The sequence below is a fragment of the Monodon monoceros genome, unplaced genomic scaffold (genome assembly GCF_005190385.1).
Source record: "Monodon monoceros isolate NGI ecotype Baffin Bay Population unplaced genomic scaffold, NGI_Narwhal_1 Super_Scaffold_2, whole genome shotgun sequence".
NCBI classification, from domain to species: Eukaryota; Metazoa; Chordata; class Mammalia; order Artiodactyla; family Monodontidae; genus Monodon; species Monodon monoceros.
In genome coordinates this window covers 58,296,343-58,322,678 of record NW_021703776.1, presented here as the reverse complement: position 1 = coordinate 58,322,678, position 26,336 = coordinate 58,296,343, and the positions used below count along the sequence as shown (strand labels likewise).

The window sequence follows — 26,336 nt, the reverse complement described above, 5'->3', positions numbered from 1 at the left end:
CCACACACACAAAAAAAGACAGTATAGTACTGGCTGGAGAACAGACAAATAGATAAATGGAAGAGAATAGAGAGCCCAGAAATAGACTCACATAAATATAGTCAGCTGATCATTGACAAAGGAGCAAAGGCAATACAATGAGCAACGTCACTTATGAGCACATATGTACAAATCCTAAACAGAATATTAATACAACCTAATCCACCAGTGAATAAAAAAGATCAGGTTGGGTTGATCCCATGAATGCAAGGATATTTTTGTATTAGAAGTTCTATCATGTAATTTACCACCTAAAATGTTAAAAGAGAAAAATTTTCTATCTTAATAGATGCAAAAAAGTGGATTTGATAAAATTAAAACCCATTTAGGATAAAAATTTTTAGCAAACGAGGAATAGTAGTATCTGTATTAATTTCCTATGCTTGCTCTAATGGATTACCACAAACTTGATGGCATAAACTACAGAAATTTATTTTCTCGCAGTTCTGGAGGTTAGAAATCCAGAGTCACTTTCACTGGGCTGAAACCAAGGTGTCAATAGGGTGGCTGTAATGGGATAATCCATTCCAGCTTCTGGTGGCTGTTGGCCTTCCTTGGCTTGTGGCCATATTATTCTAACATCTGCCTCTGTGGTCCCATTGCCCTCTCCTCTTCTGTGGTCAAATATCGTCTGCCTCCCTCTTAGAAGAATACATGAGATTGCATTTAAGGACCTCCTAGATAATCTCCCCATCTCAAGATGCTTAAGTTAATCACACATGCAAAGTCTCTATTTTTTAAATTAATTAATTAATTTATTTATTCTGCATAAGGTAACATTCACTGGTTCCAGGAATTAGGACTAGATATGTTGTGACAGGGCATTATTTAGCCTACCATAGTATGGGACTTTCTTGACCTAATAAAAATCTACCAGTAAGCATTATTCTGTTCTATAAAACATAATATGCATTCCCTTTAAAGTCAGAGTTCATGATGATGTAAACAAATAAAAAATGAATAATTATTAAATTAATAAATGTGTAATTAATTAATAAATGTGTAAGAAATAATGGAATAGAAAATCATTATTTGACAAATAGGACAGTAATAATTGCTTCAGGAAAGAATCATCAGTGGATACTAACATCAGTTAGTGAAAGTATGATGAGAATCAGAATGTTTACGTAGCCTCAAAGTATCCTCCTTCAAAATATTTATGATGAAGGGGAAAATAGTAGCTTTATAGTGGAGAAGTCTGGCATATGAACCAAAGGATCTAAGTTAACATCACCAGTAATGGGACAAATCAACATTTGTGCCTCCTGATATGTTGCACTGAGAAGGACACAACAACACTAATGTGTGTTGCCAAAAATGAATGAATTTGATCATGAGGCAACAGCAGACAAACTCAAATTAGGGGACAAATTTAGCCACAAAATAACTGGCTGGTACTTGTCAAAGGACATGAATGACACACACACACAAACACTGAGGGATTAAGGAGACTTTACAACTAAATATATATAACATGTGATCTTTTATTGCATCCAGGATCAGAAAAAGGTTATTAAGGGACAAGTGGAAATTTTTTAATAAAATCTGTAGCAAGAAAATAGTATTATATCACTGTTAATTTTCTGGTTTTGATGATTGCATGGTGGTTATTTAAAACGTTAATATTTTGAAGGCTACATAAAGAGTATGCAGGATTTCTTTATACTATTTCTTTAACAGCTTGATTGAAGATATAATTCACATAATACAGAATTCACCCATTTAAAATGTTCAAGTCTGTAGTTTTTTGTTTGTTTGTTTTTTGTTTTTTGTGGTACGCGGGCCTCTCACTGTTGTGGCCTCTCCCGTTGTGGAGCACAGGCTCCGGACGTGCAGGCTCATGGGCCTAGCCGCTCTGCGGCATGTGGGATCTTCCTGGACCGGGGCACGAACCCATGTCCCCTGCATCGGCAGGTGGACTCTCAACCACTGCGCCACCAGGGAAGCCCCAAGTCTGTAGTTTTTTAAATATGCACAAATTTTTGCAACCATCATCACTGTTTAATTTTAGAATATTTTTGTCATGTTCTCCCCAAACCCCTTATGCTTTAGGAGTAATTCCCATTTTCTCCCTCCCTCCACCCCCTGGAAACCACTAATCTACTGTATGTATGGATTTGCCTATTTTGGATATTGCCTATAAATGAAATAGTATTATATAGTGGTTCTCTCTGTGGGGTAGACAGATGGGGGTTGGGATAGGGGAGAAGTTCACTGGGTAGATTCAATGATATTGGTACTATACTAGTTCTTAAGGTGGCTGGTGCATCTGTGAATGTATATTTATTCTTATACTTCCTAACCTACAGGTATGTTATAATACATTCTTTGGTGTATATATAATGTATACAGTAAAATTTTGAAGGAGGTAGACTGTGATTAGTGCTTTGCAGAGATTTAATTGACCATGTTGTGAGCATGTGGACTGCTTAGTATGGCCATGACTTTAAAGTCCCTCAGCATACTTCAGAGAATTATGAGGCATTGTGGTGGAGGCAAGGACACTGATCTGCTCTCACAGAGAATTCCATCAGTTTTCCTCGCTGGTAGACATTGATTACATAATCCAAAATAGCAGGTAATTAAAATAATCTTTTTCTACCTGGCTCTCTATGCTCATTGGTGGGTAGCCAATTTACTCGCAAATTATGTTACAACTCCCTGATGGTGATGTTAAAATAGGTTCGGTGTCAGAAGTCAAGCTGCCTGGAATTGAAGTTCTCCCTTTCACTTCCTAATCTGTAAAATTCTATCTCATAGACAACAAACTGTGTAAGGGCAGCCATCTTACCTTCTTGTTCACCACTCTGTACCCAGGGCCTACCACTGTGCCTGGCACATAGTAGGCACTCAACAAACGTTAATAATGAAAGAAGAATTGTCTTGGGAACAAAGGAAGTAATAAAAGGCTTCACAGAGAGTAGATGTTGCTTAGAACATTTTACTTCCCTTAATCTTCTCTTTTCCTACCATTCTTAAACTGTTCTCCACTTCAGCTGTGGTTCACATTGCTCTCTTTGCATTAGAAGTGCCTGGGAAGCTTTAAAAAATACTTAATTACGACCCCCTCCACCAAAGGTTCTGATTTAGTTGCCTAGTATAGCAACTAACATATAGTAGTGTGCCGTAAACTTTGAAGAAAGGAAGGAGGGATGGAAGGAAGGAAAGGGGGGGGAAGGACAGAATGACAGAAAGAAGACAGATGATCTGTTCATTTACATCATAAGCTGTCTTTATAGTAAACTTATTTGAATTTTAGTAAGTGCAAATAATTCACCACTCCAGTTACTATTGATTATATTATGTATGTTATATCCTTCCTCTTTTAAGCAGCAGTTTTAAAAAACAAAAACAAATACACTGATTGTAAGATGTATCCTGATTTTCAAAGTAATAAAATATAGTAGCGGGTGGATAGATAGATAGATAGATAGATGGACAGATAGATAGGGATAGGGCATCTCTAAAATCTAGGAAATGCAGCCCATACCCCATAAAAGCTATTGGTTTTGAATCCCGTGTTCTTTGTAGAAGTCCTCCGGTCCTTAGTACTTTATGATAAAGAAGTTACATTTTCTTATGAAGATTCTTGCTAGAGATTCTGAATATGTTTCCAACCTCCATTTCTCTGTTTGGTTGCAGCTCTTGCCTTCCTAAAAATATATAAGCTATATTTTCAAAGACTAAGAGTACATGAGAGAGAGAATGTGAGTGTGTGTTTGTGAGTGTGTGTGTGTGTGTGTGTGGTGTATTTCCTGTATGAAACCATTATTTCAAAAAAATAGGAGCTACAGCTCTAGAGGCCATTTGGATCCAAAGCAAAATGTTGCCCTTGGATTGAGGTTGCCCTTGTTGCTAAGTTGTCTGGAAGGCCACTGATGTTTTAAGAGGTACCATCTCCAAAGGCTAATACCTCCATATGCTTTTGCTTTTAAAGGTTAAATTGCCCTTGGGTAGGGCTTAGTTTGCTGTGTTTAAAAGTTCATCTAGTCAGGAAATTGTAAATATAAAGTTACATTTCCCTGTCACTTATCATTCTGCAGCTCATTAAGTTTCAACTAATTGCAGCTTCAGGATTCAGGATCTTAATGCTTCTCAGCTTCACCACCAGACTGAAATCTTAACACCCAGGTGGTCAAGAGTTTTATTTACTTATCCTAGGCTATCAAAAGCTCTTCCTTTAGAAATGGGCAATTCCTGGCTAATGGATGTGACTTAGAAGTTTGAAAGGTAAATTTTTCTAGTAAATCTAAGTCATTTTAGCAGTCATTTTAATTGCTTGTGGCATTTTCCTTCATAACATCTTCTGATGGCAAAATGTCAATGGTGATAGTGCCAGGAAACTAGATTTGATAAATGTCTAGCATACCAATAAAAATTTAACACTTAATTGGGTGCGATTCAACTGCTAAGTTGGACTCTGAGCTTCCATCGGACCGTGATGGGAAAAGTCTAGCTTTGTTGACTATAATCTGATATGATCACTTTTCTTTCCAACCCTTTGAAGACCATAAAGAGAATGCCAGTACCATTCTGTGAAAAACTTCTGTGAGGAGGGAGTAGTTTTTAGGGAAGCATAACAGAAGAGAGGGAAGCTAATCCTGGGACATGTGTTTTATGTAATCGTACCATCAATAAGCAGTCATCGCTTTGCAGGCAAATAAAAATAGTTGCATTTGAGAATCAGTTACACTGTCGAGTTCCTTGTGAATTACTTTTACCTATTTTAGTTATAATCCAAGTGCAAGAACAGCAGTAGTTTTTTTTTTTTTTTTGCGGTACGCGGGCCTCTCACTGTTGTGGCCTCTCCCGTTGCGGAGCACAGGCTCCGGACGCACAGGCTCGGCGGCCATGGCCCATGGGCCCAGCCGCTCCGCGGCACGTGGGATCCTCCCGGACCGGGGCACGAACCCGTGTCCCCCGTATCGGCAGGCGGACCCCCAACCACTGCACCACCAGGGAAGCCCAGCAGTAATTTTTTTTTAAGGAGGCATGCTTCTCCTGGGCTTCTTTGATTTTTAAGCATTTCAATGAATAAAAGGAAAAAAAAAGCATACCCATAAATTATTAAACAGATTTTGATTTCACCCCAAATTGCCATGCTATTGACGCCTTTTCTTGTTTGTCCTTTAAACTGATGTTGGGATGAAATACTCAAATGAGAACCAGCATATATTTTTATTTACTCTTACTTATTTCTTTAAGCCATTTGATAATATATTCTGCTGTGTGAATTGGTTTATTTCAGATTGCTTTGCTTGTTGATGATGTGTTGTTTGAAGGTACCTCATGCTCAAAACATTAGAAGGTACGTTTGTGATTTATGGCAACATAAAAGTAGAATTTAATCTGGAGCCACCCAAATACAGCAGAGGGTGTTACAAGAAGAAAGATATTAAGTGGTGATACCATTTGTTATGTAGATTCCAGGGACCTAAAAATCAACAAGCTAAGAAACGCACATTTAAATCCAGTTGCTATGAAATCCAGCTGGTATGAAACACAGGCAATTACATCAGTTGACTTTACTTTGAAAAGATAAATACGGAAAGCGTGAGAAGAGTATTGCTTTCTGGAAACAAAGAGGACTGTCTCTTGTGCAATAATGTCACCACGCTGCAGTAGCTTCTCAGTCTTTATTTCCTGTGTCTTAGTATAACAGAAGATGCAAAACGATGCCAACATGTTCTAAAAGATTGGATGGCTGGAAACCAGTGGTCTTCAAAGTAGCGTGTGCCAACCACCGTCCCCTGGGGTGTGGGGGGAAAATAGTGTACATTAATATTTTATTTTTTTTAAAAAAGGAAATTAAGAAATAAGCTTTACTCGTGTTTAATGGATAGATTGGCACTAGGGCGCTTATTTGCTCTCTACGATAGTCACATGAGATGTGATAGAGCCAGGCTTTGGCTTTGGGTGTGGCTGTGGGTGTGGGTTTCCCTAATCAAAGTCATCATCATCACCGTCATCACTTAAGTCTGTTTGCCACAGGATCTGCCTCCAGGCCCAGCGCTCTTTGCACTGCAGTTTCCTCTGCTTCCATCTGAATGTGGATGACTTAATTCCGTGGCTTTTGGCCCTGGCCTTGTAGTCCAGTGAGGAGAGCAGCGTTCACATACTCCCCACTGCCTAAGGAAGCCACATTCACAACTCTCGGGCTCTTCCTAGGGGCTTTTCCCTACTGGATTTGCCTGGCCTGCACTGTAGAAGTCGTCCAACCCCGCACCCCCACCCCCCCAATGGGGCAGCCTGTGCTATCTACTTACCCATTATGAGCGGCTCTCGAGCGTTGTCACTGGGTAACAGCACCTGGCACAGTGTCCTTGTGCCGAATGGCATGTGACTAAATGAAAGCCAGAAGAACCTTCAACCAAACTTTCGAAAGAATCGCTCTGGGCAGGAGCCCTTCACCTCCTCCGTCTTGATTTTCCTCACCTGGTGCTCCTTTCACTGCACCTTCAAGTCTGTTTCTTCAGCCCCCTGACAGTCCCCCTATTTGTTACAGGGATGTGTACAATCCTTTTGAGACCATTTGACGTTCTCTAGGAAGAAAAGGGAAAGGGATGCTTTCCTTACCAAATAAGGGGGAGTTGTGTTTGGGGGAGGAAGAAACCACCAAAAAAACCCTAATTGCAGAGTAATGAGGGGACCTTGGTGAATATCACTATTGAGAGTATGGGGCAGAGAATCTTGCAACCTGACTGATATCAGGTTTTCCCATGTAGATGAAAACATAAAGAGGCCAGAGCACCACTTAGACTTTTAAAAAATTTTTTTGATAAAGAAAAGTAAGCTGTACAACCAGCCACTTGCTTTCTTTCGTGAGATCAGCCTGGCTGGAAGCTTTTCACTGACTTTGCTACTCACCTGGAGATTGATAACAGCAGGTAGGAATTAGACTTGTAGAAGTGACCTCTCTGGCTCTTTGGATGAGGGCCTACTTACTGTGACTCTAGTCCTCTCCTAAGAGAAAGGCAAAGTAATCTTCATCCACAGAGAACTAGAATTTTCTCAAGCTAGAAGGAAAGTTTATTATGGGAGAAGTGGGTCGCAAAGTGAGCTGCACCTTGCTGCTTGGTGGGCACTCTACGGACTCTCTAAGGCCTCCCTTCCATTGTTTATATTCCTTTGGGAGCTTCCAGGTTCCTCTAAATTAATGCTTTTTCCGGGTGGTTTAGCATTCCTCCTGCAACAAGACTACTCTGCTCTCAGCTGGCCCTCAGGATAACTTCAGCAGGGAAATCATTCCCTGTCCTGCCTGGGCACAACGGGTAGTAGGGCAGCAGTGACACTGTTTAGTGGCAGGGGCTCAGCTTTCAGGTTTTGTTCACCCTCAAAATCCTTGGTGAATCCATTCAATTTTATGGCGACAACTATTGTTTTTTTGAACTTGAGTGATGTTGATAATGTTGGGGAACAGGGAGCTGGCAGGGAGACTTGATGGCAAGGGGTTTTCCTGTAGCTCCTACCTATTTCTGCTGTAATGATTGAGACTGTAGGAGCATCTTCCACTCCTCCATAGGAAATTCTTTCTGATTTGCTTAATCCAGCTTCATGAACTGCAGATCACTCCTCTAAGTGTGGCTGTCCTTGGAAGTTACTGTTGTCATCTGTTGACAAAGGGACCAATTTTCTTTGCAGGATATACCAAATCCAAGGTATATGGCTGCTGTCCAATAGAAATACAAGTCACTTATAGAATGTTAAATTTTCTAGAAGGCACATTAAAAATATCAAAAGAAACAGATAAAATTAATTTAATAACATCTTTTCTTTAAGCCAGTATATCCAATATGTTATCATACCAGCATTTAATCAATATTAAAAAATTATTGAGAGATTATACATTCTTTTCTTTGTATTAAGTCTTCACAATTCAATGTGTATCTTAGAGCACATCTCAGTTTGGACTAGCTACATTTCAAGAGCTCACTGGCCACGTGTGGCCAGTGGCTACTGTATTGATGAGTGTGAGTCAATTCCTATAGACTTAAATATTATAAATTATAGCAATTCTTGTTTGCTTTTTGGGGCTGTTTCTTGTTGGTTTGGTTTATGTGCAAATGTGTACTGATTAATTAAGTACATTTAATAATGTAGAAAGATAAAGAAATTGGTTCCTCAGCCCACCTTTTTAGTAGAGTGATAACATTGGCAAGCATGGGGCAGTGTTTGGAGAGAACCCTTGGCATGACCTTGAAGCTGACATTCTGACAACCAGGGAGGACACTCCTCTCTGGAGAGACTTGTCTGGGGGAGAGGCAGGCCTGCTCCTGGAGCACTTTGAGTTCATTAAATCCAGTTACTGAGGATGGACAATAGGTGAGAGGTGATGGTTAGAGGTGAGGGGATCAGAAAAGGGCTATGAGAACAGACCCTGAAACAAGAAGCAGAGCAAAGGACCCCCTAGAGTGGGCCCCCAGGACTCTTCTATTCAAATGGGAGGAAAATATTATTCTGGGTCATTATTAAAAGTCATATTAATTATGCTGTTCTAGGTAGTTAAAATTTTTTCAAAGATCCCTGGGTTGGAGTGATGGCTCACTGGATTATTTTCAAGTTGGCTTTGCTTCTTGTTCCATTCTAAAAGCAACTAAATTATTTAAAGTTGCAAGAAAGCAGGAATAATTTTCTTTATTTGTGTAATCACTGGACACTCACTCAAACTCCCTGCCCCACTCTCATTTTTCTTTACTCATCTTGGCAAAACCAGCTGGTAGGGGAATGGCACGAACACGGGGGTGTTTATTCTAAGTCCATTTTCTCTCTTTCTTTGTCTTCCTTAAACTTGGAAGCAAAGTGTGTCTCATTTGAAGAATGGCTTGGTTGCAGAAGTGACTACTGTTTCATTCAATGCTGGCATTATTTTTCTACCACAGTCTCCTCCAGGCAGGCCCAGGGGACTCAGGCTTCCTGAGTGTTATAGCCCTATATCCCTGCAAAGTCACCAGGAAGAAGTAGGGCCAAAAGTGCGAGCCACGGGCAACTGGGGCCCAGGCGTTGTCCCTGGAAGAATAACAACTCTGCCTCCAGTGGGGAAAATTGCTAAACGTTATACTATATAGCTGAAATTGTTTTTCTTTTGCAGCTGAGCTTTTGAGAAACCCTTGGGGGTTGCCCTGGGTTGAGTTGGATATTAATGAAATTAATTCTCTTCTATTTGGGAGAAAGTTACTGGCAGGTCATGCTAACTGCTCCAGGCAGAGAGAACTCCTGGCTATGTTGGAGTTTGTAATAGAAGAATGATAGGTAAGGCAGCCAGAAGAGGAAGTGTGGGGGGCTGCTTTGTAGGAGTTTCATTGATTTAGCATCTGTAGGGAAGGCTTCTTTTAAAAAAAAATTTTTTTTTTTTTTTGATTAGCGAACAGGAGAACATTCAAAACTAAGACAGACAGCAGCCAACTGGGAATGCTGTGTAGCCTGGAATAGCTTAGGCTGTTTCCCCAAACAGGAAACCACAAAATGTTAGAGATTAAGGTCACTGGATCATTGGGAAAAGAGCATAACTTTGTCTGCAAAGTATTATGATGGATTGTAAGTGGGCCAAAATATAAGCATAAATCTTTCGTCTAAAAACGCAACAACACAAATCCAGCCTTCTCACAAAAGCTCAGTTTGCTTTCCTGTTGCGCTGAGAGACCAAAGTCTCCTTCTGCGGCATCTCTGTAATTTTCCTAATAAGTAGGGGAGGTATCAGGGATTTAAAGAGAAATGCTTTGTGTTCTCCGTCAGCAACACGTGTGTTTCAGTTTGGATTTTTAAAAAGGTGAAGTTTAGACCAGAAAGTGGGCCGAATGTGATTTATTTTCAGGCTTATGCTTTAATACAGGCAACAATGAAAATATAACAAAATGCACATTTATATACATTTTTGCCCCAAACCCCTTCTTTCAAGTGTTCACAGGCACCATCAAAAACACAGTTGTCTCTTTTCCCCTTTGAGTATCACCCCTTGTCCCCCAAACTTACTTGAAGTCAAAATCTGAGTTTAGAGGGTGTGGGCTCTTCTTAGTTGAGTTGGCAGGTAAACTGGCGTGCAGCTATCTTTAGCTGGCACAGTTGGTTGCTTTATATCTGCCTGGAAAATATTTATCCTTCAGAAGCTTATACTGCGTAAAATAAGGGTTAATGATCATCTGACTCTTTTCACTAGGTCTTTCCTAGAGGGAGGTTTTCTTGCTGCGAGGGTGAAATCCATGAAAAAACTACTGATTTATGTACATCCAGAACCTGAAAAGTTTATGGTTTGAAATGTTAAAATGATTTAGATTTTAGAAAGATTTAAGTGAAACTGACTTTTTTTAAAGTCCTCTTTTTAAGGAAAACTTAGAGGACGAAAGAGTAAACTTGCTTTTCCTCTTTCGATTATTCACTATATTGAAAAGTTAAAAAAATATCTGGAGTATAAGGAGGACAGGGTCACGTCTTTTCATGTCTGTTCTCTTGGTGCCCAATCCTTAGGCTCACCACAAAGATTTACTGTTGGATAAATAGAAATTTCACATGAGCAGATTAAACAAACAAACAAACACATTCCATGTATAAGTGAACAGGAACTCTTTTCTCCAGCTCAGACAAAAGGCCACTTCCTTTCCATTTCACATGGAAGTGAAACTTAGCTGAAGAAAATGAAATGAATGAGTAGAGTTGGATTGAGACCTATTGATCTTTCTTTTCTACCCGTGACAGAGACATGGATACAGAGGAATATGTTTCTCTTCTAAGAAGAACGATAGCATAAGCATTGAATAAATGACAGCTGCCCTTGCACCTCTGTTGGGGGTGAGGGAAGGACACTCAGGAAGGGGTAGGAGACTGTGTCTTAGGGAGATAACTATTGCACAGCCTGCACTCATCGTGGCCGAGTGGAAATATAGGCCTGGCGTGGTCAGATGTCTGGGTATTTAAATGACAGCATCTAATTGCAAAAACAATAACAACACCTTGTGGACCTAGATGAATATATCTGCAAGCTAAATGCAGCCAGTTGAAAATGTTTGCACACCACTATAGAAATTTATTTTTCAGATTATTCTTAATAAAGAGTAACAAAAACAATAATAAAACCTAAAACCTTGCTTTTCAGCTTATAGGATATTTTTATAACTGGTATCCCATGTGGTCCTCCCAAGAACTCTAGAATATAGATATTCCACTTCACAGAGGAGAAAATTAAGGCTCAGAGTGAGTAGATGACAGCTCCAAGGCACTCAGTAGCACAGGCCTTGGGAGGCTGAGCCAGGGCTGGAGCTCAAGACTCCTGTCTGCAAGTGTCATACGACTTTTATAAGCCCCTGCCATTTGTTTTATGAAATTGATGACCTAGTGCAGTTACGTTAGAACTCTTGCCATCCTAAGCGTTATTCTAACTCTTACCTCCAAAATCACAATTGAAATCCACAGGTAACATCTCATTTGGAAATTGTGGAGCTATTTGAATAGCTATGTTGAATTATTCAAATGCAATAATAATAATAGCTAGTGTTAACTGAACACTTACTATGTGCCTGGGACACAAAGAGCTTACATGCATTATGTTATGTAATTCTCTCATACATGTTTCTCTTCTATCCATTTTACAGATGAGGAAACTGACCTCTAGACAGACTATGTAACTTAATCAAGATAATCCTGCTAGTAAGTGGCAGAGCTAGGTTCAAACCCAGCTACAGAGCCTGTGCTCTTAACTATAAACATGTATCCTTCATTCCAAAGAGTCATGCTTACATTTAAGTTTGCTCCTTGCATGTGTAATTACAAAGAATAAACCACCTGTTCAGTGTATTCTCAGGGCGGGGGAGCAGTGGAGGGAGCGGAATACACTGAGCAGTGTGGAAGAGGGGTTAGAAGCACACACTTTGGACTCAGGCAGATCTGAACTTGAATCTCTGTTACCAGCTGGCTCACCTCCCTGCATCTCTGTCCCTTTGTTCCTAAAATGGCGTAAATAACACTTGCCTTCTGGGGGTGTTGTAAAATCATGGTTGTAAAATGCTTAGCACAGTTCCTTCAACATAATTAGAACAATGAGAGAGTTCTACTATTCCCAAATGTCCTTTTAAAAGCTATACTCTTAACCATACTTTTCTAGCATTTAGGTATGGGGAAATTCCTTGGGATGCTTCAAAATTACAAGTTCCTTTTAAAGGGTAATTTATAGACTTATGGCTCTGAGTACCAAGAAAAGATTGCTGAGACACCATGCCCAATGTGTGTAAAATTAGTCATGAAAGACATGTTATTTCATGCCTTTGAGTACATAGAGTTCAGGTTTACCCTGGCTGGATTCCCTCCTACTGTTGGCCTTTGTCTAAAAGAGTGAGACTGACAACCAAGCATTTGACACAGAAAGACCATATGCATATTTTGGAGGTTTATTCTAGAAGAAGTTCTTTGTTGATTCAGTCTTCTAAGTCATTATCACATTATCAACCTACTTGAAGAGGAGGACCATATTTACCTGACTCCCCCAATTTGTATACAGTGCTGTGCTTAGAACCCTGTTCATATTTTCTCATTAATTCTCACTACAGTGAGATGTAGGTCTTACATCTACATGTTCAGGAAAGGCAACCACAACTCATGGAGGTTAAACCACATGTCCAAGAATTCCCAGTTACTGCATGCTGGGGCACGTGAGGCACTGGTCCAATGGTGTATGAGTTTGGATTTCATGCTTTAACAACAGCAGCAACTGTGGTTACTTGAAGCATGAAAAGAACTGGTCAGAAGACAGGATAGGTCACAGAATTCATGGACAAACTGAAGAACTAGAGTGAGGAAAGATAGGGACCAGGAAAACTCTGGGGATCCAAGTAGCAAAACTAATGGGCAGACTCATCAGGGAACCCTGTGTCATTCTGTCCACAATCCAGATTCTAGGGAGAGAGCATTTGAGTGCCCTAGCTTAGGTCACATGCTCATCCCTTGCATAGAGGAGAAACACTGATCGCCAGCCTACGCTAGGGCTGTATCCATTGAGGGAATGGGAATACAGTTACCAGGGGAAGGGGGAGTGGACCTGGGCCAAACAGAACCGCGATCACTATACAGCATTACAGAAAGCCTTTAAAGAGCACAATTGCCTGTACTCTACAAGTGTCCATACATCTTATGGGGTGTCAGGCACCGTGCAAGGGCTGCAGGTGGAGTGAGGGCTAAGAGATCTCTCTTCTTCAGGAGCTAATGCTGTTCCACAGCTGCTTAATGAGGGCCAGTCCCTGTAACAGAAGTGAGGCATCTGTTGCCAGCTGAGTAATGTCCTTGCACACATCCTGGTCCATAGAGCCAAAGTGAGGAATGAGAGATGTCTCCAGAGTTGGACAAACAGATGAGATTGTTTCTGAACTGGAGATGTGAACTATGTCTCCTTCTCCACCAACTCTCTGTTTCCTAAGGCTTGGAGTAGCACTTAAACATGTAGCTGTGGGGAGTCAGTAAATGCTTGCTGTTTGCAGGAATTTAGCTCCTTTCTTAAGGCATTTTAGGAAGAAGTTTGGAAGTGTGGGATCTAGGATGCATTCTGACACCTCCCTGTGTCACGATTTCCTTTACAGTAAAGTGGAGGTGGGCCCTGTAATACGTCTCATCCCCACCCTGTGAAGCTGGATGTGAATAAAGCTATGTGGACATGAAAACACTTTGGAAAGTAAAGAACATTAAAAAAATGATTTTCTCATCTCTTCCTTTTGAAAAAAAAAAAAGAGAGAGAGAGAGATGCTCGTAATCCAAATCACCTAGTGCCATCTCTTGTAAATGCTTGAATTCTGGAATGAGTTTTTAAGATCATCTATGATTGAACTAAAGTTATGCTGTTTACCTAGTTGTCATGAAAAAAACTGAGAGCTGGTAATACTTGAGTTAGCACAAATTATTCCCCAATAAAGACCCATCTTTTGCCAAATTGAGGTGTCCAACCTCTTAGTGTTATTGTTCTTTTTATTATTTTTTCGTTTGGGAAGCATCCCAACATACCCCCAAAACTTAGAAAATAGCCAAGTTAAAACAAATCGCCCATATTTTGACTACCTTAACTGCTAGTATTTTGATGTATTCTTTTCCCAAGTTTGAAGCATCCTTTTAAAATATAGTAATTATAGAGCATGAACAGTGGGATCGTAGTTTTTCATTGATTTTTTTAATAAGTATTTTTCCATGTCTTCGCATCACCATCAGTTTCAACAAACTAACCAGTCCGACCTCTAAGTAGTGAAAGAAAAGAAAATTCTCTAAAAGGAGTGCCTCTGCTCTTTAACTGAGGCCTCACAGCTGGCCAGAAAGTAAAGTGAGGACACTGGTTGTTCAGGGGTGCTGCCTGCTGTGTCCCTGGAAACCTGCTCCAACCAGCGCTTTCCCTGCCCCTTGTTTTGTTAGAGTCACTCCTGACAAGGGAAGCGTAGCTAAAAGCTGCATTCATTTCTGTCTCCACCTCTCTGTCTTTACACCCTGTTGCTTAAAATACCAGCAAGCCTCAGGGGAAGGTTTGCCCCAGACTGTCCCAGTTTTAGCCTGCAAGCCCTGCATCCTGGGAAACTCCTCCGTCCAGGGCAAACCGGGACAGATCACCCCACCAGGAAGAAGTGGGTGAATGTGTGCAGATCCTTCATAAGTGGCCAACCCGTTGAGGTTTAAGCCTTGTCCTGGAACTTTTCTGTCTCTCAGGATGTGGGTGGCCAACACGTGCCCTCCGGCTTCAGGACCACCCAGCCCTGTGCTACACCCACCTGGCTTCTCAGCTCACTGTCACCGGATCCTGGGATATCTCACCCACTCACCCAGCCCTGGAGGCACCCAACTGGGATATTCCTGTGGGGGCTGAAGAGAGTAAATGTGACATTTAGATAAAAATAGAAGCTCTGGAATTCTTATATTTAAGGCAGCCTTAAATGCCAGCTCTGAAATCACTTCGCTTGATCATTAACCTGATTTCCTTTTTTGTTGCACTTGACTTATGTGCCCTTTCGTAGTTAAAACTGTTTTCCTTGCTTTGCAAAGGAAGGATTTCCATTTGCCCCCAAAAGTAGGCTTTCTGCACATCACATGCACAAAATTACGCAGTCCAGCCCTTCACTGCCTCATTCTGGAGTGTTAGTATTCTTGTTTATGATGTCTTGAAAAACAAGGGAAATGGCTCAGGGATGGGCTTCGTTTCAATTCATTTCAACAAACGTGTACCCTAATGCTGTACATATCAGCCTGGTTTTGCTGTAACCTGTGGAGTTTGCTATCATCCCTCAAAGATGAAAATTCAAACCAGTTTCAGAATATCCTGATGATAGTAAGGTAACAATATCCTGATGACACTCAGAAAGATGCAAGCTTCATAGAGTAGCCACGAAGAGGAAAGATGGCTACATACACTTGTGTGTTTGCTAGGTAATCAGCATCTTTTCACTGAATTCTAGAAGAATTACTTTATAGATGATTATCTTCGTTAATCAGCTATAATCAGGCCTTCCTAGGATGGTGAAGTATTTAAGCCTTGTTTCCTGGTACAGATCATGTGTAATTGTTTCCATACTGTTGGCAAAACAGCTGTAGGAGTTTTGCATGGGCCATAAGTATTCAAGGTCTTTGAGGCAATTTCTTTGTATAAACAATGCAAATTTTTATTGCTATAGTTGAGTTTTTTAAAAAGGCTTTAAATCCATCAGGATTTTCTGCAAGGGGGGGTTCTTCATAGGAGAGTGGATGTGGTGATGATGACTGAGTAACATGAAAGACCCTGTGTTCCTATAGGTGAGGCCCAGGGCTCTTTCATCTTAGGCTGAATCCTGGCCCACTGCTGCTTGAGGATTTGGAGTGTGTAAAAGTCCTGGGCTTTTTAATTATGTATAAGCCTTTTAAGAAGCCTGTACCAGGAGGGCAGAGATGGAAACATGCAGTGAAACATTTTATATCCAGTTTGAGGATTCAACCGAAGGTCTTCACTTGAGTCAAACCAGAGCTTCCAAATAGATCAAAGGTAGCATGGAGTTGAAGAAAATCTCTTTGTTGGTGGTGGAGTGACAATACCTTATGAGAATCAACAAGTGTGAAAAATAGCCTAAGGAGAGTAGAAAACAAAGGGGGAAATTACTCAGATTTCCACCACCAAAATTAATCAACTCTATTCCTTTTTTTTAAAGTTTCATTCCATATATGTAAATAAGGATGTCAATTTTATATATCATAATTGGGATATATATTTGGCATTCAGCTTTCATACTTAACATTATGTGATAAGCATTTTCCACATTGCTTCGTGGTTTAGTCCAACAGTTTATTTATTTTTACAAGAAAAAAAATTTTTTTTATTTACAGAGAATAAATGAACCACAACTATTTTGTGAGAAAGCTGATGATGAACAAGTTTTTTTTAAAATCAGAATTCTTCTTGTGGCATTAACATCCACTGAGTTTGCACTTACACTATAAACAGATATAAGATGGGCATAGTATATGAGGCAGTAATTTTCAGACTTTATCAACAGGCAGTAAAGAGCACAGATCCAAAGAGCAGGGCAGTGAGCCCCATAATGTGCACTTCTGGAATGAAAAATGGGCTGAGGAACACAAGCTTAAGATAGCCATCTCCTGAGTTCAGGAGAAAGAGGCTGGACTTAAGGAGAATGAGGTGACAACTTTGTAGTCCAACAGTTTAAATGGCTTTGCAATATCCCATAGTATTTCTGTACCGTGGTTATTTAACCACTCACTAATATGGAACTTTTAGACTGTGTTCAAATTTGTCATTATAAAGTTTCAGTGAATATTGTTAAATATATATATTTTTTATTTCTTTGGGCTCATTTTCATAGAATTTATTCCACAAACTGGGATTACTGGGACAAAGTCTCAAAATTATGAAGTCTTTGCATTAAAAAGTGATGGTTGCTTTCCTGAAGAGTAATGCCATTCACACTGTCCCCAGTAGCTTCACAACTTCAGCAGCTTTGGGTATTATCTGAATATCTTGAAAGCTGTTTGGGAAGAAAAGACCAGAGTTGCCTCAGAGTTTCTCCTATAGTACCCATCAACTTGGCTAAAAAAAAAATGTATCTTAGGCATTTTGAAGGACATTCCTCATTTTTGACAAGTGGCTATCCTATTTAAGAAAAGAGGTCTTTGGAAGTGGCATAGCAGACATGTTTGCCTCCAACAAATAACAAATTTGAGGCACCTGCATCTATCTGTCTGCCTCAAAAAATTATAGTTGTCACTGAAATGTAAGAGGGGAAAGCAACATGGATTACCAGCAGCCACGAGGGAATGCCCAGCTTGCCAGCTGCTGCAGGGCCTGAAAAGTGAAAATAATCAAATGCAGGCTTCATGACAATCCCAGTGTGTACCATTCCTTAGTTCCACTGAACTGTAACCACAGTCTTCTTCCTCAACATAGCCATACATCCAAGTAAAACCTATATTGCTGGGTAATACAGCACAAATGCTTTTGCAACAAGAGAGATGTTTGCAGATTCCTATGAAGAATCGTACTTTTGGAAGAATGCAGTGGTTGAGACAAGGCTTGAGTTTATTTCAGGTTGTTGGTGTATGTAGCCAACTGGAAGAAAGTGACCCTACTGAGTTCCTGGGTTGGCGTCTCTGAGCAGCGCCCCAGAGCAGCTAACATTCCCTTTTCTCTCTTGTGTGCACTATCTGTACCTAGATACATTGACTGGCTTCCCCTGCTGAATCCTGCATTTGCTCACGGCTCAATTTTGTTTCAGGTTCTAATCTACAATGGCCAACTGGACATCATCGTGGCAGCTCCCCTGACAGAGCGCTCCTTGATGGCCATGAACTGGAAAGGATCCCAGGATTATAAGAAGGCAGAAAGAAAAGTTTGGAAGGTCCTTAAATCTGATCCTGAAGTGGCTGGTTATGTACGGCAAGTGGATAGCTTCTATCAGGTATGAAAATGCTTCCCAGCACGCAGGTTTTGAGAATGGGATGATGAGATTGAAACGAAAGCCCGAATACCCATAAGACATGGTCAGCCTTAAGCAAAGTCATACAACAACCAAAAGGTGTCTTCTGTTGCCCTCCTTTCCACAGGGAAGGTCTGAGTTCCTATTAAAATACAAATACTCAATGTTTAAGACAAAAGTTGACAGACAATAGTGTAGGTATTATTTAAGAGATAAGGTGACAATTAAAAAGATTAAAAAAAGGATAATACTCAACCCCAAAAGGTGAATCATTAATGAGAGAATTAGTCTATTTGGGGAACAAAAGAGAGCGTGAACAAATTACATGAGGAAGGTTCAATGTAATCTCCTCTGGCAAACCTATGATCACATTCACGTATTACACATGGAACCCCAGGACAAAATCTATCTGATGCCCTAGTGTGACCTCTCCTTTAGGGGTCAGATGTTACTCTGGCCAAGCCTGTCCACTGCTCCTCCAGTTTGCAGGTCTCAGCTCCTCGAGGATGAATAGGTCTTCCTTAATGTTTACGCAATGATTACACTGTTTACCTCCAGAAAGTTTCTGGAGAAATTAAGAAAGCCCCTTAGTTTTGCTTAGTTAGTCTCAAGAGGAAAAATGTATTCTTCTAGACTTGATTTTATTCCCCAATTTTTTATGTGAGGTAACACTGGGACCTCAATTCTGTACCTCCAAGTATTTGGAAGAATAGCTTTCTAATGCTTGAGTTTTCCTTTAGGCAAATCCATGCTCCAAACAGAAATTAATCATAGGAATACTACTTCAAAAGTACTTTGCTTTGGAACTGTAAATGAGAGATCACAAAGTATTTTATCAGGGGTCACTGGGTTATCACCTGAATTACTCATTTATGTTTAAAAAAATGATAGATCCAGCAGAAATTACGGGCATTCTAATGTGAAAAGGTAGCCTTCCTACCCTACCCCGGTCATTCTAACCATTAAATAACATGAAATTTAACAGAAATTTAAATATTACACAAAATGTTAACTACCTTGGACAATGGAAACAGTTGAGAGACATATTTCTGGGCTCAAGTGAAGGTAAACTTTGAAAAGTTATAACATTACAGTTTCTAAATCGAGATAAATTATACCAAAGAATTAACTACTGGTGGAATGGCAAACTAAATGTCTCAGAGCAGGAACAGTTCTGGCAGTATATATATGAAGTCTGAAAATGGGACAGGGAAGGACAGAAAGAAGTGTCTGTTTACATGCAGAGAGATCTCAAGAGAGGATGGGAAGTGCCTTGTCAGCCCCATCTGCTTCTGTAAACTTGAGCGATCTTGAATCTGGTATTGAGTTGCGGACCACAATAAATAGTTAACTCTGAAGACAGATTCCAAAATATTGAAATTCCTGGACAAGTGGAGGCTCTTCAGTTGCAGAAAATAATCTGGACTTAATTTTTTTGTTTATTTGTCTCTTTTTAAGTAACACAAGTTATATAGCAATTCAAATATTTTTAAAAAAGAAAAAGTTCAACAATTTCAACATCTGAAATTACATTTTAATTGATTCATATGTTCACAGGTACAGGTTTTTGCATAATTTTAACAGTGTAATATAAGGTTGATTCTACTTTGTTACTTACTGAGTTATAACATAATATGGAAAAGTGAACAAGTCACAAATATACAGGTAAATGAATTTTCACAAAGTGAACATACCCCTGTGACTATTACCTAAATAAAGAAATAGAATAGAACCAGTGCCCCTCCCCCCCCGCCCCATAGTCACTACTCCCCTCCTCCCCAAAGTAACCACTGTCCTGACTTCTAATAGCCTAGATTACTTTTGCAAGTTTTTGAATTTTTATAAATGGACATATTCAGTATGTACTCTTTCCTGTGTGGTATGTTTGCTCAGCTTTGTGTTCATGAGATTTATTTATTCTCTTTTTATATGGTAGTTGGGTACTTTTTCCTGATATGCTTAGAAATTTTCAGTTGAATGTCAGACATTAAACAGGTAAAATTATGGAGATAGTTTGAGTTTCTGGCTGATGATATTTATCTTCAAAGAGATTTTGCTTTGCTTCTGTCAGGCAATTAGAATAGAGGCAAGCACCTTTATCAAGTCTGGAATCGAGTGACTTTAAATCTGTACTTTTTGTCTCCCAAAGCTCCATTCGAGTTTCCAGTCTCTTAACTACCACTTTATGCTTGGTTTTGTAGCCTCTTGGCCGCTGAATCAACTATTGCTTTGATGTGGACAGGGCCAGAGAATGCCAGACTCAGTTTGTTGCCCTCCCTTCAGTTTGCAAGCCTGGCCCCTTGTAGTGGGCAGAATAATGGGCCCCCAAAGAGACCTTCCCCCTGATCTCTGGAACCTGTCAATATGTTGTATCGTATGGAAAGAAGGAATCAAGGCTACATATGGAAATAAGGTTGTTAATCATCTGACCTAGAGATGGGGACGTTATTCTGGATTATCCAGATGGGCCAGTGTAATCACAAAGATCCTTATGAGTGAATGAGGGAAGCAGGTGGGTCAGAGGCAGAGAGAGTTTCAAAGATGCTCTGTTGCTGGCTTTGAAGATAGAGGAAGGACCATGAGCTAAGGAATGCAGGCAGCCTCTAGAAACTAGGAATCACAAAGAAACAGATTCTCCCCTAGAGCCTCCAGAAGGAATGGAACCTTGCCAACATCTTAGTTAGCTTAGCCAACATCTTTAGTCCAGTGGGACCATTTCTGACTTCTGACCTCCAGAATTATAAAATAAGAAATTATTGTTGTTTTAAAACACTTAAATTTGTGGTGGTTTGTTATAGCAACAATAGGAAACTAATACACCCCTTATATCCTGGCTGCCTTGGGTGAGCCTCAGGATTTTCAGGTGGGTGTGTTCTGTATTTTGTCCAGCTTTTCTAGTTTTTCTTAGTAGGAGGATTGAGAGCAACAAGTGTCTCTGCCAGTACAGGATGTGGCACTTGCTGTTTTGTTCTTTTAACATTATATCATACATATTTTCAAAGTTACAGTATAGATTCTTAACTTATTTTTAAGTAATACTCCATTGAATTGATAAAATTAATTTTCTTAATTACCCTCTAGTTGGCCACGTAAGGTTGTTTCCTTTTGTTGCTGTTATTATTATTATTAATTATAAGCTAATTTTCCAACTAATATCATGTGTGTCAGTAGTCCTACTGATCTACATAAACTATGCAAATAAATCAGGCTAAAGATAGATTATGATTTTTTGTGTGCAAAATAAATGAAAGAGAAGAGGCAAATAAAAGATCAGAGTTATAAGGGATGGGCTCACCTACCTGTATTTAAGTTCAATGATGATAAAGATAGCTTTGGTTTGTTGAACACTAAGTATGTGCTGGCTATTGTGATAGGTACTGCATGGATATTAGAATAACCTCTGAAAATTATATAATATAATTTCCATTTTACTTACATGTGAGGAAACAGACTCTGAGAAGGTAAACAGTTAATCCAGAATCATCCAATGACAGCATTGGGATTCAAACTTTATTCAGTTTGTTCCCAGAGCCTGTGTGCCTATGTCTGTCAGATTGCCTCTGATACTTAATTGCCAGTAAGGTGGAGAATGTTAACTAAATAGAAGAGAAGAGAAACACTCAGGAAAAAAACTTATTTAATTTTTTCACATGTTTGAAAGACATTCGTTAGGCGTTCCTTAGGGGCAGTATAAAAAAAAAGGTATTTATCGGGCTTCCCTGGTGGCGCGGTGGTTGGGAGTCCGCCTGCCAATGCGGGAGACGCAGGTTCGTGCCCCCGTCCGGGAGGATGCCACGTGCCGCGGAGCAGCTGGGCCCGTGAGCTATGGCCGCTGAGCCTGCGCTTCCGGAGCCTGTGCTCTGCAGTGGGAGAGGCCACGGCAGTGAGAGGCCCGCGTACCGCAAAAAAAAAAAAGATATTTATCAATACTCATGAGGTTCTAAACTTACCTCCCATGATTAGAATACAGTAATACTTTCCCTGTGGCTAGAAATGAAGAAATATTAGATTAATAATGAAATGCCCACATTCTTTTATTTCTGATTGCATCCTCCCATTCACTGACTGGATGGTCTGGTTGCTATAAGATCAGCAGACTGAATATGATAATAAAGTCTACTCTATCAAGGAGATTTTACTCAAAGGAGGGAAGAAACAAAGGCAGAAAATAAGCAAATATAGACATTCACAAATCAGATAATGCCAGAAAATAAAACTGGATGATGTGAGAGAGCTGGTACAGGGACTACTTTGGATGGTGGATCCCAGAAGCCTCACTGAGGAGGTGAGACAGTAAGACATGAAGCAGCCTCCATGTGCAGATGTGGGCCAGTGTTTCCATGCAGAGAATGTCTAAATGTGCCAAGGGGCAGAAATAAGCTGGATGTGCCTGAGGAAAGGAAGGAGGGCCAGTGGATCTGAGGGAGGGATAGGGAAAGAGGGGAAGCAAAGATGGAGGATCGGCTGTGGCCATATCATACGGGACCTGGTGGATCAGGGTAGAGTTTGTACTCAGAAAGTTAATCACATCCCATAGACAGAGCTCTAAACTTCTTGCTCTGGTTTGAGATCCCTTCCAGTGCAAATTCTGAGTATATTCATGCTCAGAATTTGGTATCTTTGACCCTCTACACACACACTCTTAATTGAGTTCTTTTTTCCCACAAGGAAAAATTTGCTTGTAGACATCTTTCTGTTGGGGAGATTTTTTTTACCTCAACTACTGACTAGTTTAGGAATGATCATTGTTACTGAATAAAACTGTATACAGTATTAGGTTATATGGATATGTGTGTTTGTGTATGTGTGTTATACATGTGTATACCTATAAAATATGTAGAGACTGTGTAACAGAGTGGTTAGGGACCACTATAGAGTGGCCTCTAATACTATAATAGACTATTATAGTGGTCTCAATACTATAATAGAGTGTTCCAGTGGCCTCCAGTACTATAATAGAGTGTTACAGTGGCCTCCAATAGTATGGTACAGTGTTACAGGGGCCTCCAACATTATACTACAGTGTTAGAGTGGCCTCCAATACTATAATAGAGTGTTCCAGTGTCCTCAGTACTATAATAGAGTATTTGAGTCAGGAAGACCATGGTTTGCCTCCTTAATCTTCTACTTAATAGCTATGTGACCTTGGGCAAGTTTTTCACCTCTCTATACCATGACTTCATTTCCTATAAAATAGGGATAGTAATAATATCTACCTGTTATGGACTGAATTGTGTCTCCCTAACTTAGGATGTTGAAGACCTAACTTGGGATGTGTCTGTATTTGGAGATATGGCCTCTAAGGAGGTAATTAAGGTTAAATGAGGTCATAAGGGCAGGACCCTGATTCTATGGGATTAAGAAGAGACGGCAGAGAGATCGCTTGCCCTCTCTCTGTCTCGGCCATGTGAGGACACAACAAGAAGGCAGCCACCTGCAAGCCAGGAAGAGAGCTCTCATCAGAAACCCAGTCAGCTAGCACCTTGATCTTGGACTTCCCAGATGCCCAAACTGTGAGAAATTTCTGTTCTTTAAGCCACTCAGTCTACAGTATCCTCATAGGATTATTGAGGGAACTCAATAAGCTAATTAGCTTAGAGCAGTCCCTGACTCATAGGAAACATTTGCTATTATTATTGTTACCGTGGATCACTTATAAGAATATACACACAAAAAAGGAAAATTATAAATGGTAAAAATCAGGATCAGGGAAAATGTTTGATTTTCCCTTAGAGGAAAGTTGGAGTACGAGTATTCAGGCCATTAAGGGCAAACATGCATGCCGAGCTGCCAGGGAGCGATGGGCACGTCCTTAACCCCTGTCCGCCGCACTGCTTTATGATGAGAACCCCACCAGGCACATTCAGCGTGTCCTCCAGATCCTTTGATGGCTGCCTCAGCCACCTGTTATTCTGTGTCCCCTGGACCTTCCTTGTGAAACGCTCCAGTGCCTGGCATCACACGTGTCCTGCTCGGTGCTGTGCACGGAACGCCCAGCTTGGGGGGCGAGATTGGGGCTGCAGGGCAGCCTGGGCCGTAGAGGTGGGAAAAGGGATTGACCACCACTCAGAAGCTTGTGGCAGATGTCACACTGAGCCCGCTGACTCTTGTGGTGAATGCAAAACACATTGAGAGATGAAATGGCACTCCTGTGGCTGCCAAAAACCGGCTAACCAAAGAAGCGAGGCCCACATATGTTTGTGATAGAAGTGTTTTACCACACAGCGGCGAGGGATCCGCATTTTATGTAGGTGATTTTACAGTGCTGGCGGCGCTCCTTCCCCTAATGCCTCAGCGTAGGATTGGGGGCGGTGTGTGGAGATTGGGGGCAGGGGCAGGGATGAAGGAGGGAAAGGAGCTCTGGCGTTCACAAAGGCATTCTCTGTGGATTAAGGGTGCTGTTCAGATGTCAGGCATCTGATGATGAAAGAAACGGGCCTCAGCCATGGCCTTGGCTTTTTAGCATTTGACACACAGAACAGAAGCATGTGTATGTGTCTGCCAAAGAAGAAAACTCACTGTCCGCCACACTCCACAGCTCTTAATTTAAAAATCGAAACCAAAGTAGACTTGTCTCCGGATGGTTCCCCAAAATGTCCACTTAAAGGAATGACAGCTCTCCCAGGGGAGTGTCAAGGTACGGAGATGGGCGGCAGTTTCTCCATCAAGGGAGGCCCAGGAAAACCAACCAGCTCCGTCAAGCCTTCGGAGATCAGATGAAGAATGAGTGCTATTTGTTGCCCCTGGTTGGCCTGGCCTCCACAATCTGTGCCATTCTAAGACTTGCACCCTCCCTTGTTATATCATCTGGGAAGTCATGGGCTTTTCTGAGCTTCAGTTTGTTCATCTGTAAAATACAAGGTTTGAACTGAGTTATCGCTAAGATATCTTCAAAGAAAGATCTGAAATATATTTTTCATTAATGTCCGGAGGGGCTCAGTTTGCAAGCAATATAGAATAGATAGTTGCCTTCAGAGTGTGATGTGTGTGTTTGTATGACTCAATAGTGTTGCAGTATAGAACAAAGGTCTAATCCTCTCTCTCCCGCTAGCTGGTGACAACCCACGTCCATCACTGTCAAGGCCACCCTGCTGCTCCTTTTGGGGTCTTTCTCCAAATGTCACAGTTGCTGTTCATGATCTGTTTTGATGTTGCCACTGCTTTTGAAATGCAGGACATTTTGTTCTTACATCACTGAATTGTCATTTCAACTCCAAAGACTTTTTGATGCCACATTTAATATAAAATTTAATCTGAGTATAAAATTTTAATCAGAATATAAAATTTTAATCAGAATAATAACACTGATGAATTTCTTTAAAAACATCTTTCTAGAAAAAAACTTCATGAAGCTAACTTTTCTGAAAAAAGCATTTTTCTATCTTGATTTCAATGAAAATATTCTAACGGAGATTAATTGTTTTCCATGTCAACATTAAAAGGAAGACTTGAGTCCCTGGTTAATTTTCATTCCTATGCAATCATACTGGGTGTAGCTTCTTCTACCATGAGTTTTGCATTGTTTCCAACAACTCTCTTTTTCTGATTGCAGTTTGAGTCATCATTTACTTTATGTTTTCATTATCAATATCAGCTTAGGTTATTCAATAATTACAGGATGGATTATCTCCATACTCTAGGTAGCATTTTCTGGTTGAAACAAATTTTAGATCTCATTTTCCAGGTGGGGAAACTGAAGCCCAGAGGTTAAGTGACTGTTCCAAAGTCTCCTACCCATTTCACGTCTGAGCTGAGATTAGATTCTAGGCCCCCTGGCTTCCAGCCCAGAGGTTTTCTACCTCACAAGGGCACCCACCTCTGGAATGATGGATTGGCAGTAGTAAACTAGCACAGTAAAAATTGGAGCCTGCATACATATCTGCGGTAATTAAAGCAGGCCTGAGAAATAATGTATTTTACTTCCAGTGTTAGCTGTTCAGTTACGTGCATGTGCCCTTCTATAGACAGAGTATCGGGATTTTTAAAAAGGTGCTAGAGTTCAGTAGGTAGTGAGGCAAGGTTCATCCAGTGTTAAGAAAGGTTATAGCTTTACCTGGGAATTTCTGACGTTAGTAAAAGAACAGATGCTGAAATTGTCTAAAATGAACAGAGGAAACATGGTGGGCAGAGCCTCCGAATGAGAGCATACAGGGCAGCGTACAGGCAGAGCACACAGTCTGGTTTCTAATCTGGAGCGTAAAGGGTGAAAGCTGGGAGAGAAACTGGAAAGAGATCATGGGACCTTGATGGTAGGCAAAGGGGTGAGTGTTCCATTGTTTAAGTAGTGGGGGGCCACTGAAAGTTTTTTTTTTCCAATTTTTTTGATTGTGATAAAATATACATAACAAAATTTGCCATCTTAACCATTTTAAAGTATACAGTTGAGTG

The 26,336-nt window shown here is 40.5% G+C and overlaps 1 protein-coding gene across 1 annotated transcript in view; it reads left to right on the top strand.

Annotated features, from left to right (window-relative positions):
- Positions 1-26,336, top strand: part of CPVL (carboxypeptidase vitellogenic like) — a 113,674-nt gene that overhangs the window by 70,153 nt on the left and 17,185 nt on the right. The window contains exon 12 of the mRNA XM_029233214.1: positions 17,748-17,930. Within this exon, the coding sequence (XP_029089047.1) occupies positions 17,748-17,930 (183 nt within the window). The remainder of the gene's footprint in view (positions 1-17,747; positions 17,931-26,336) is intronic.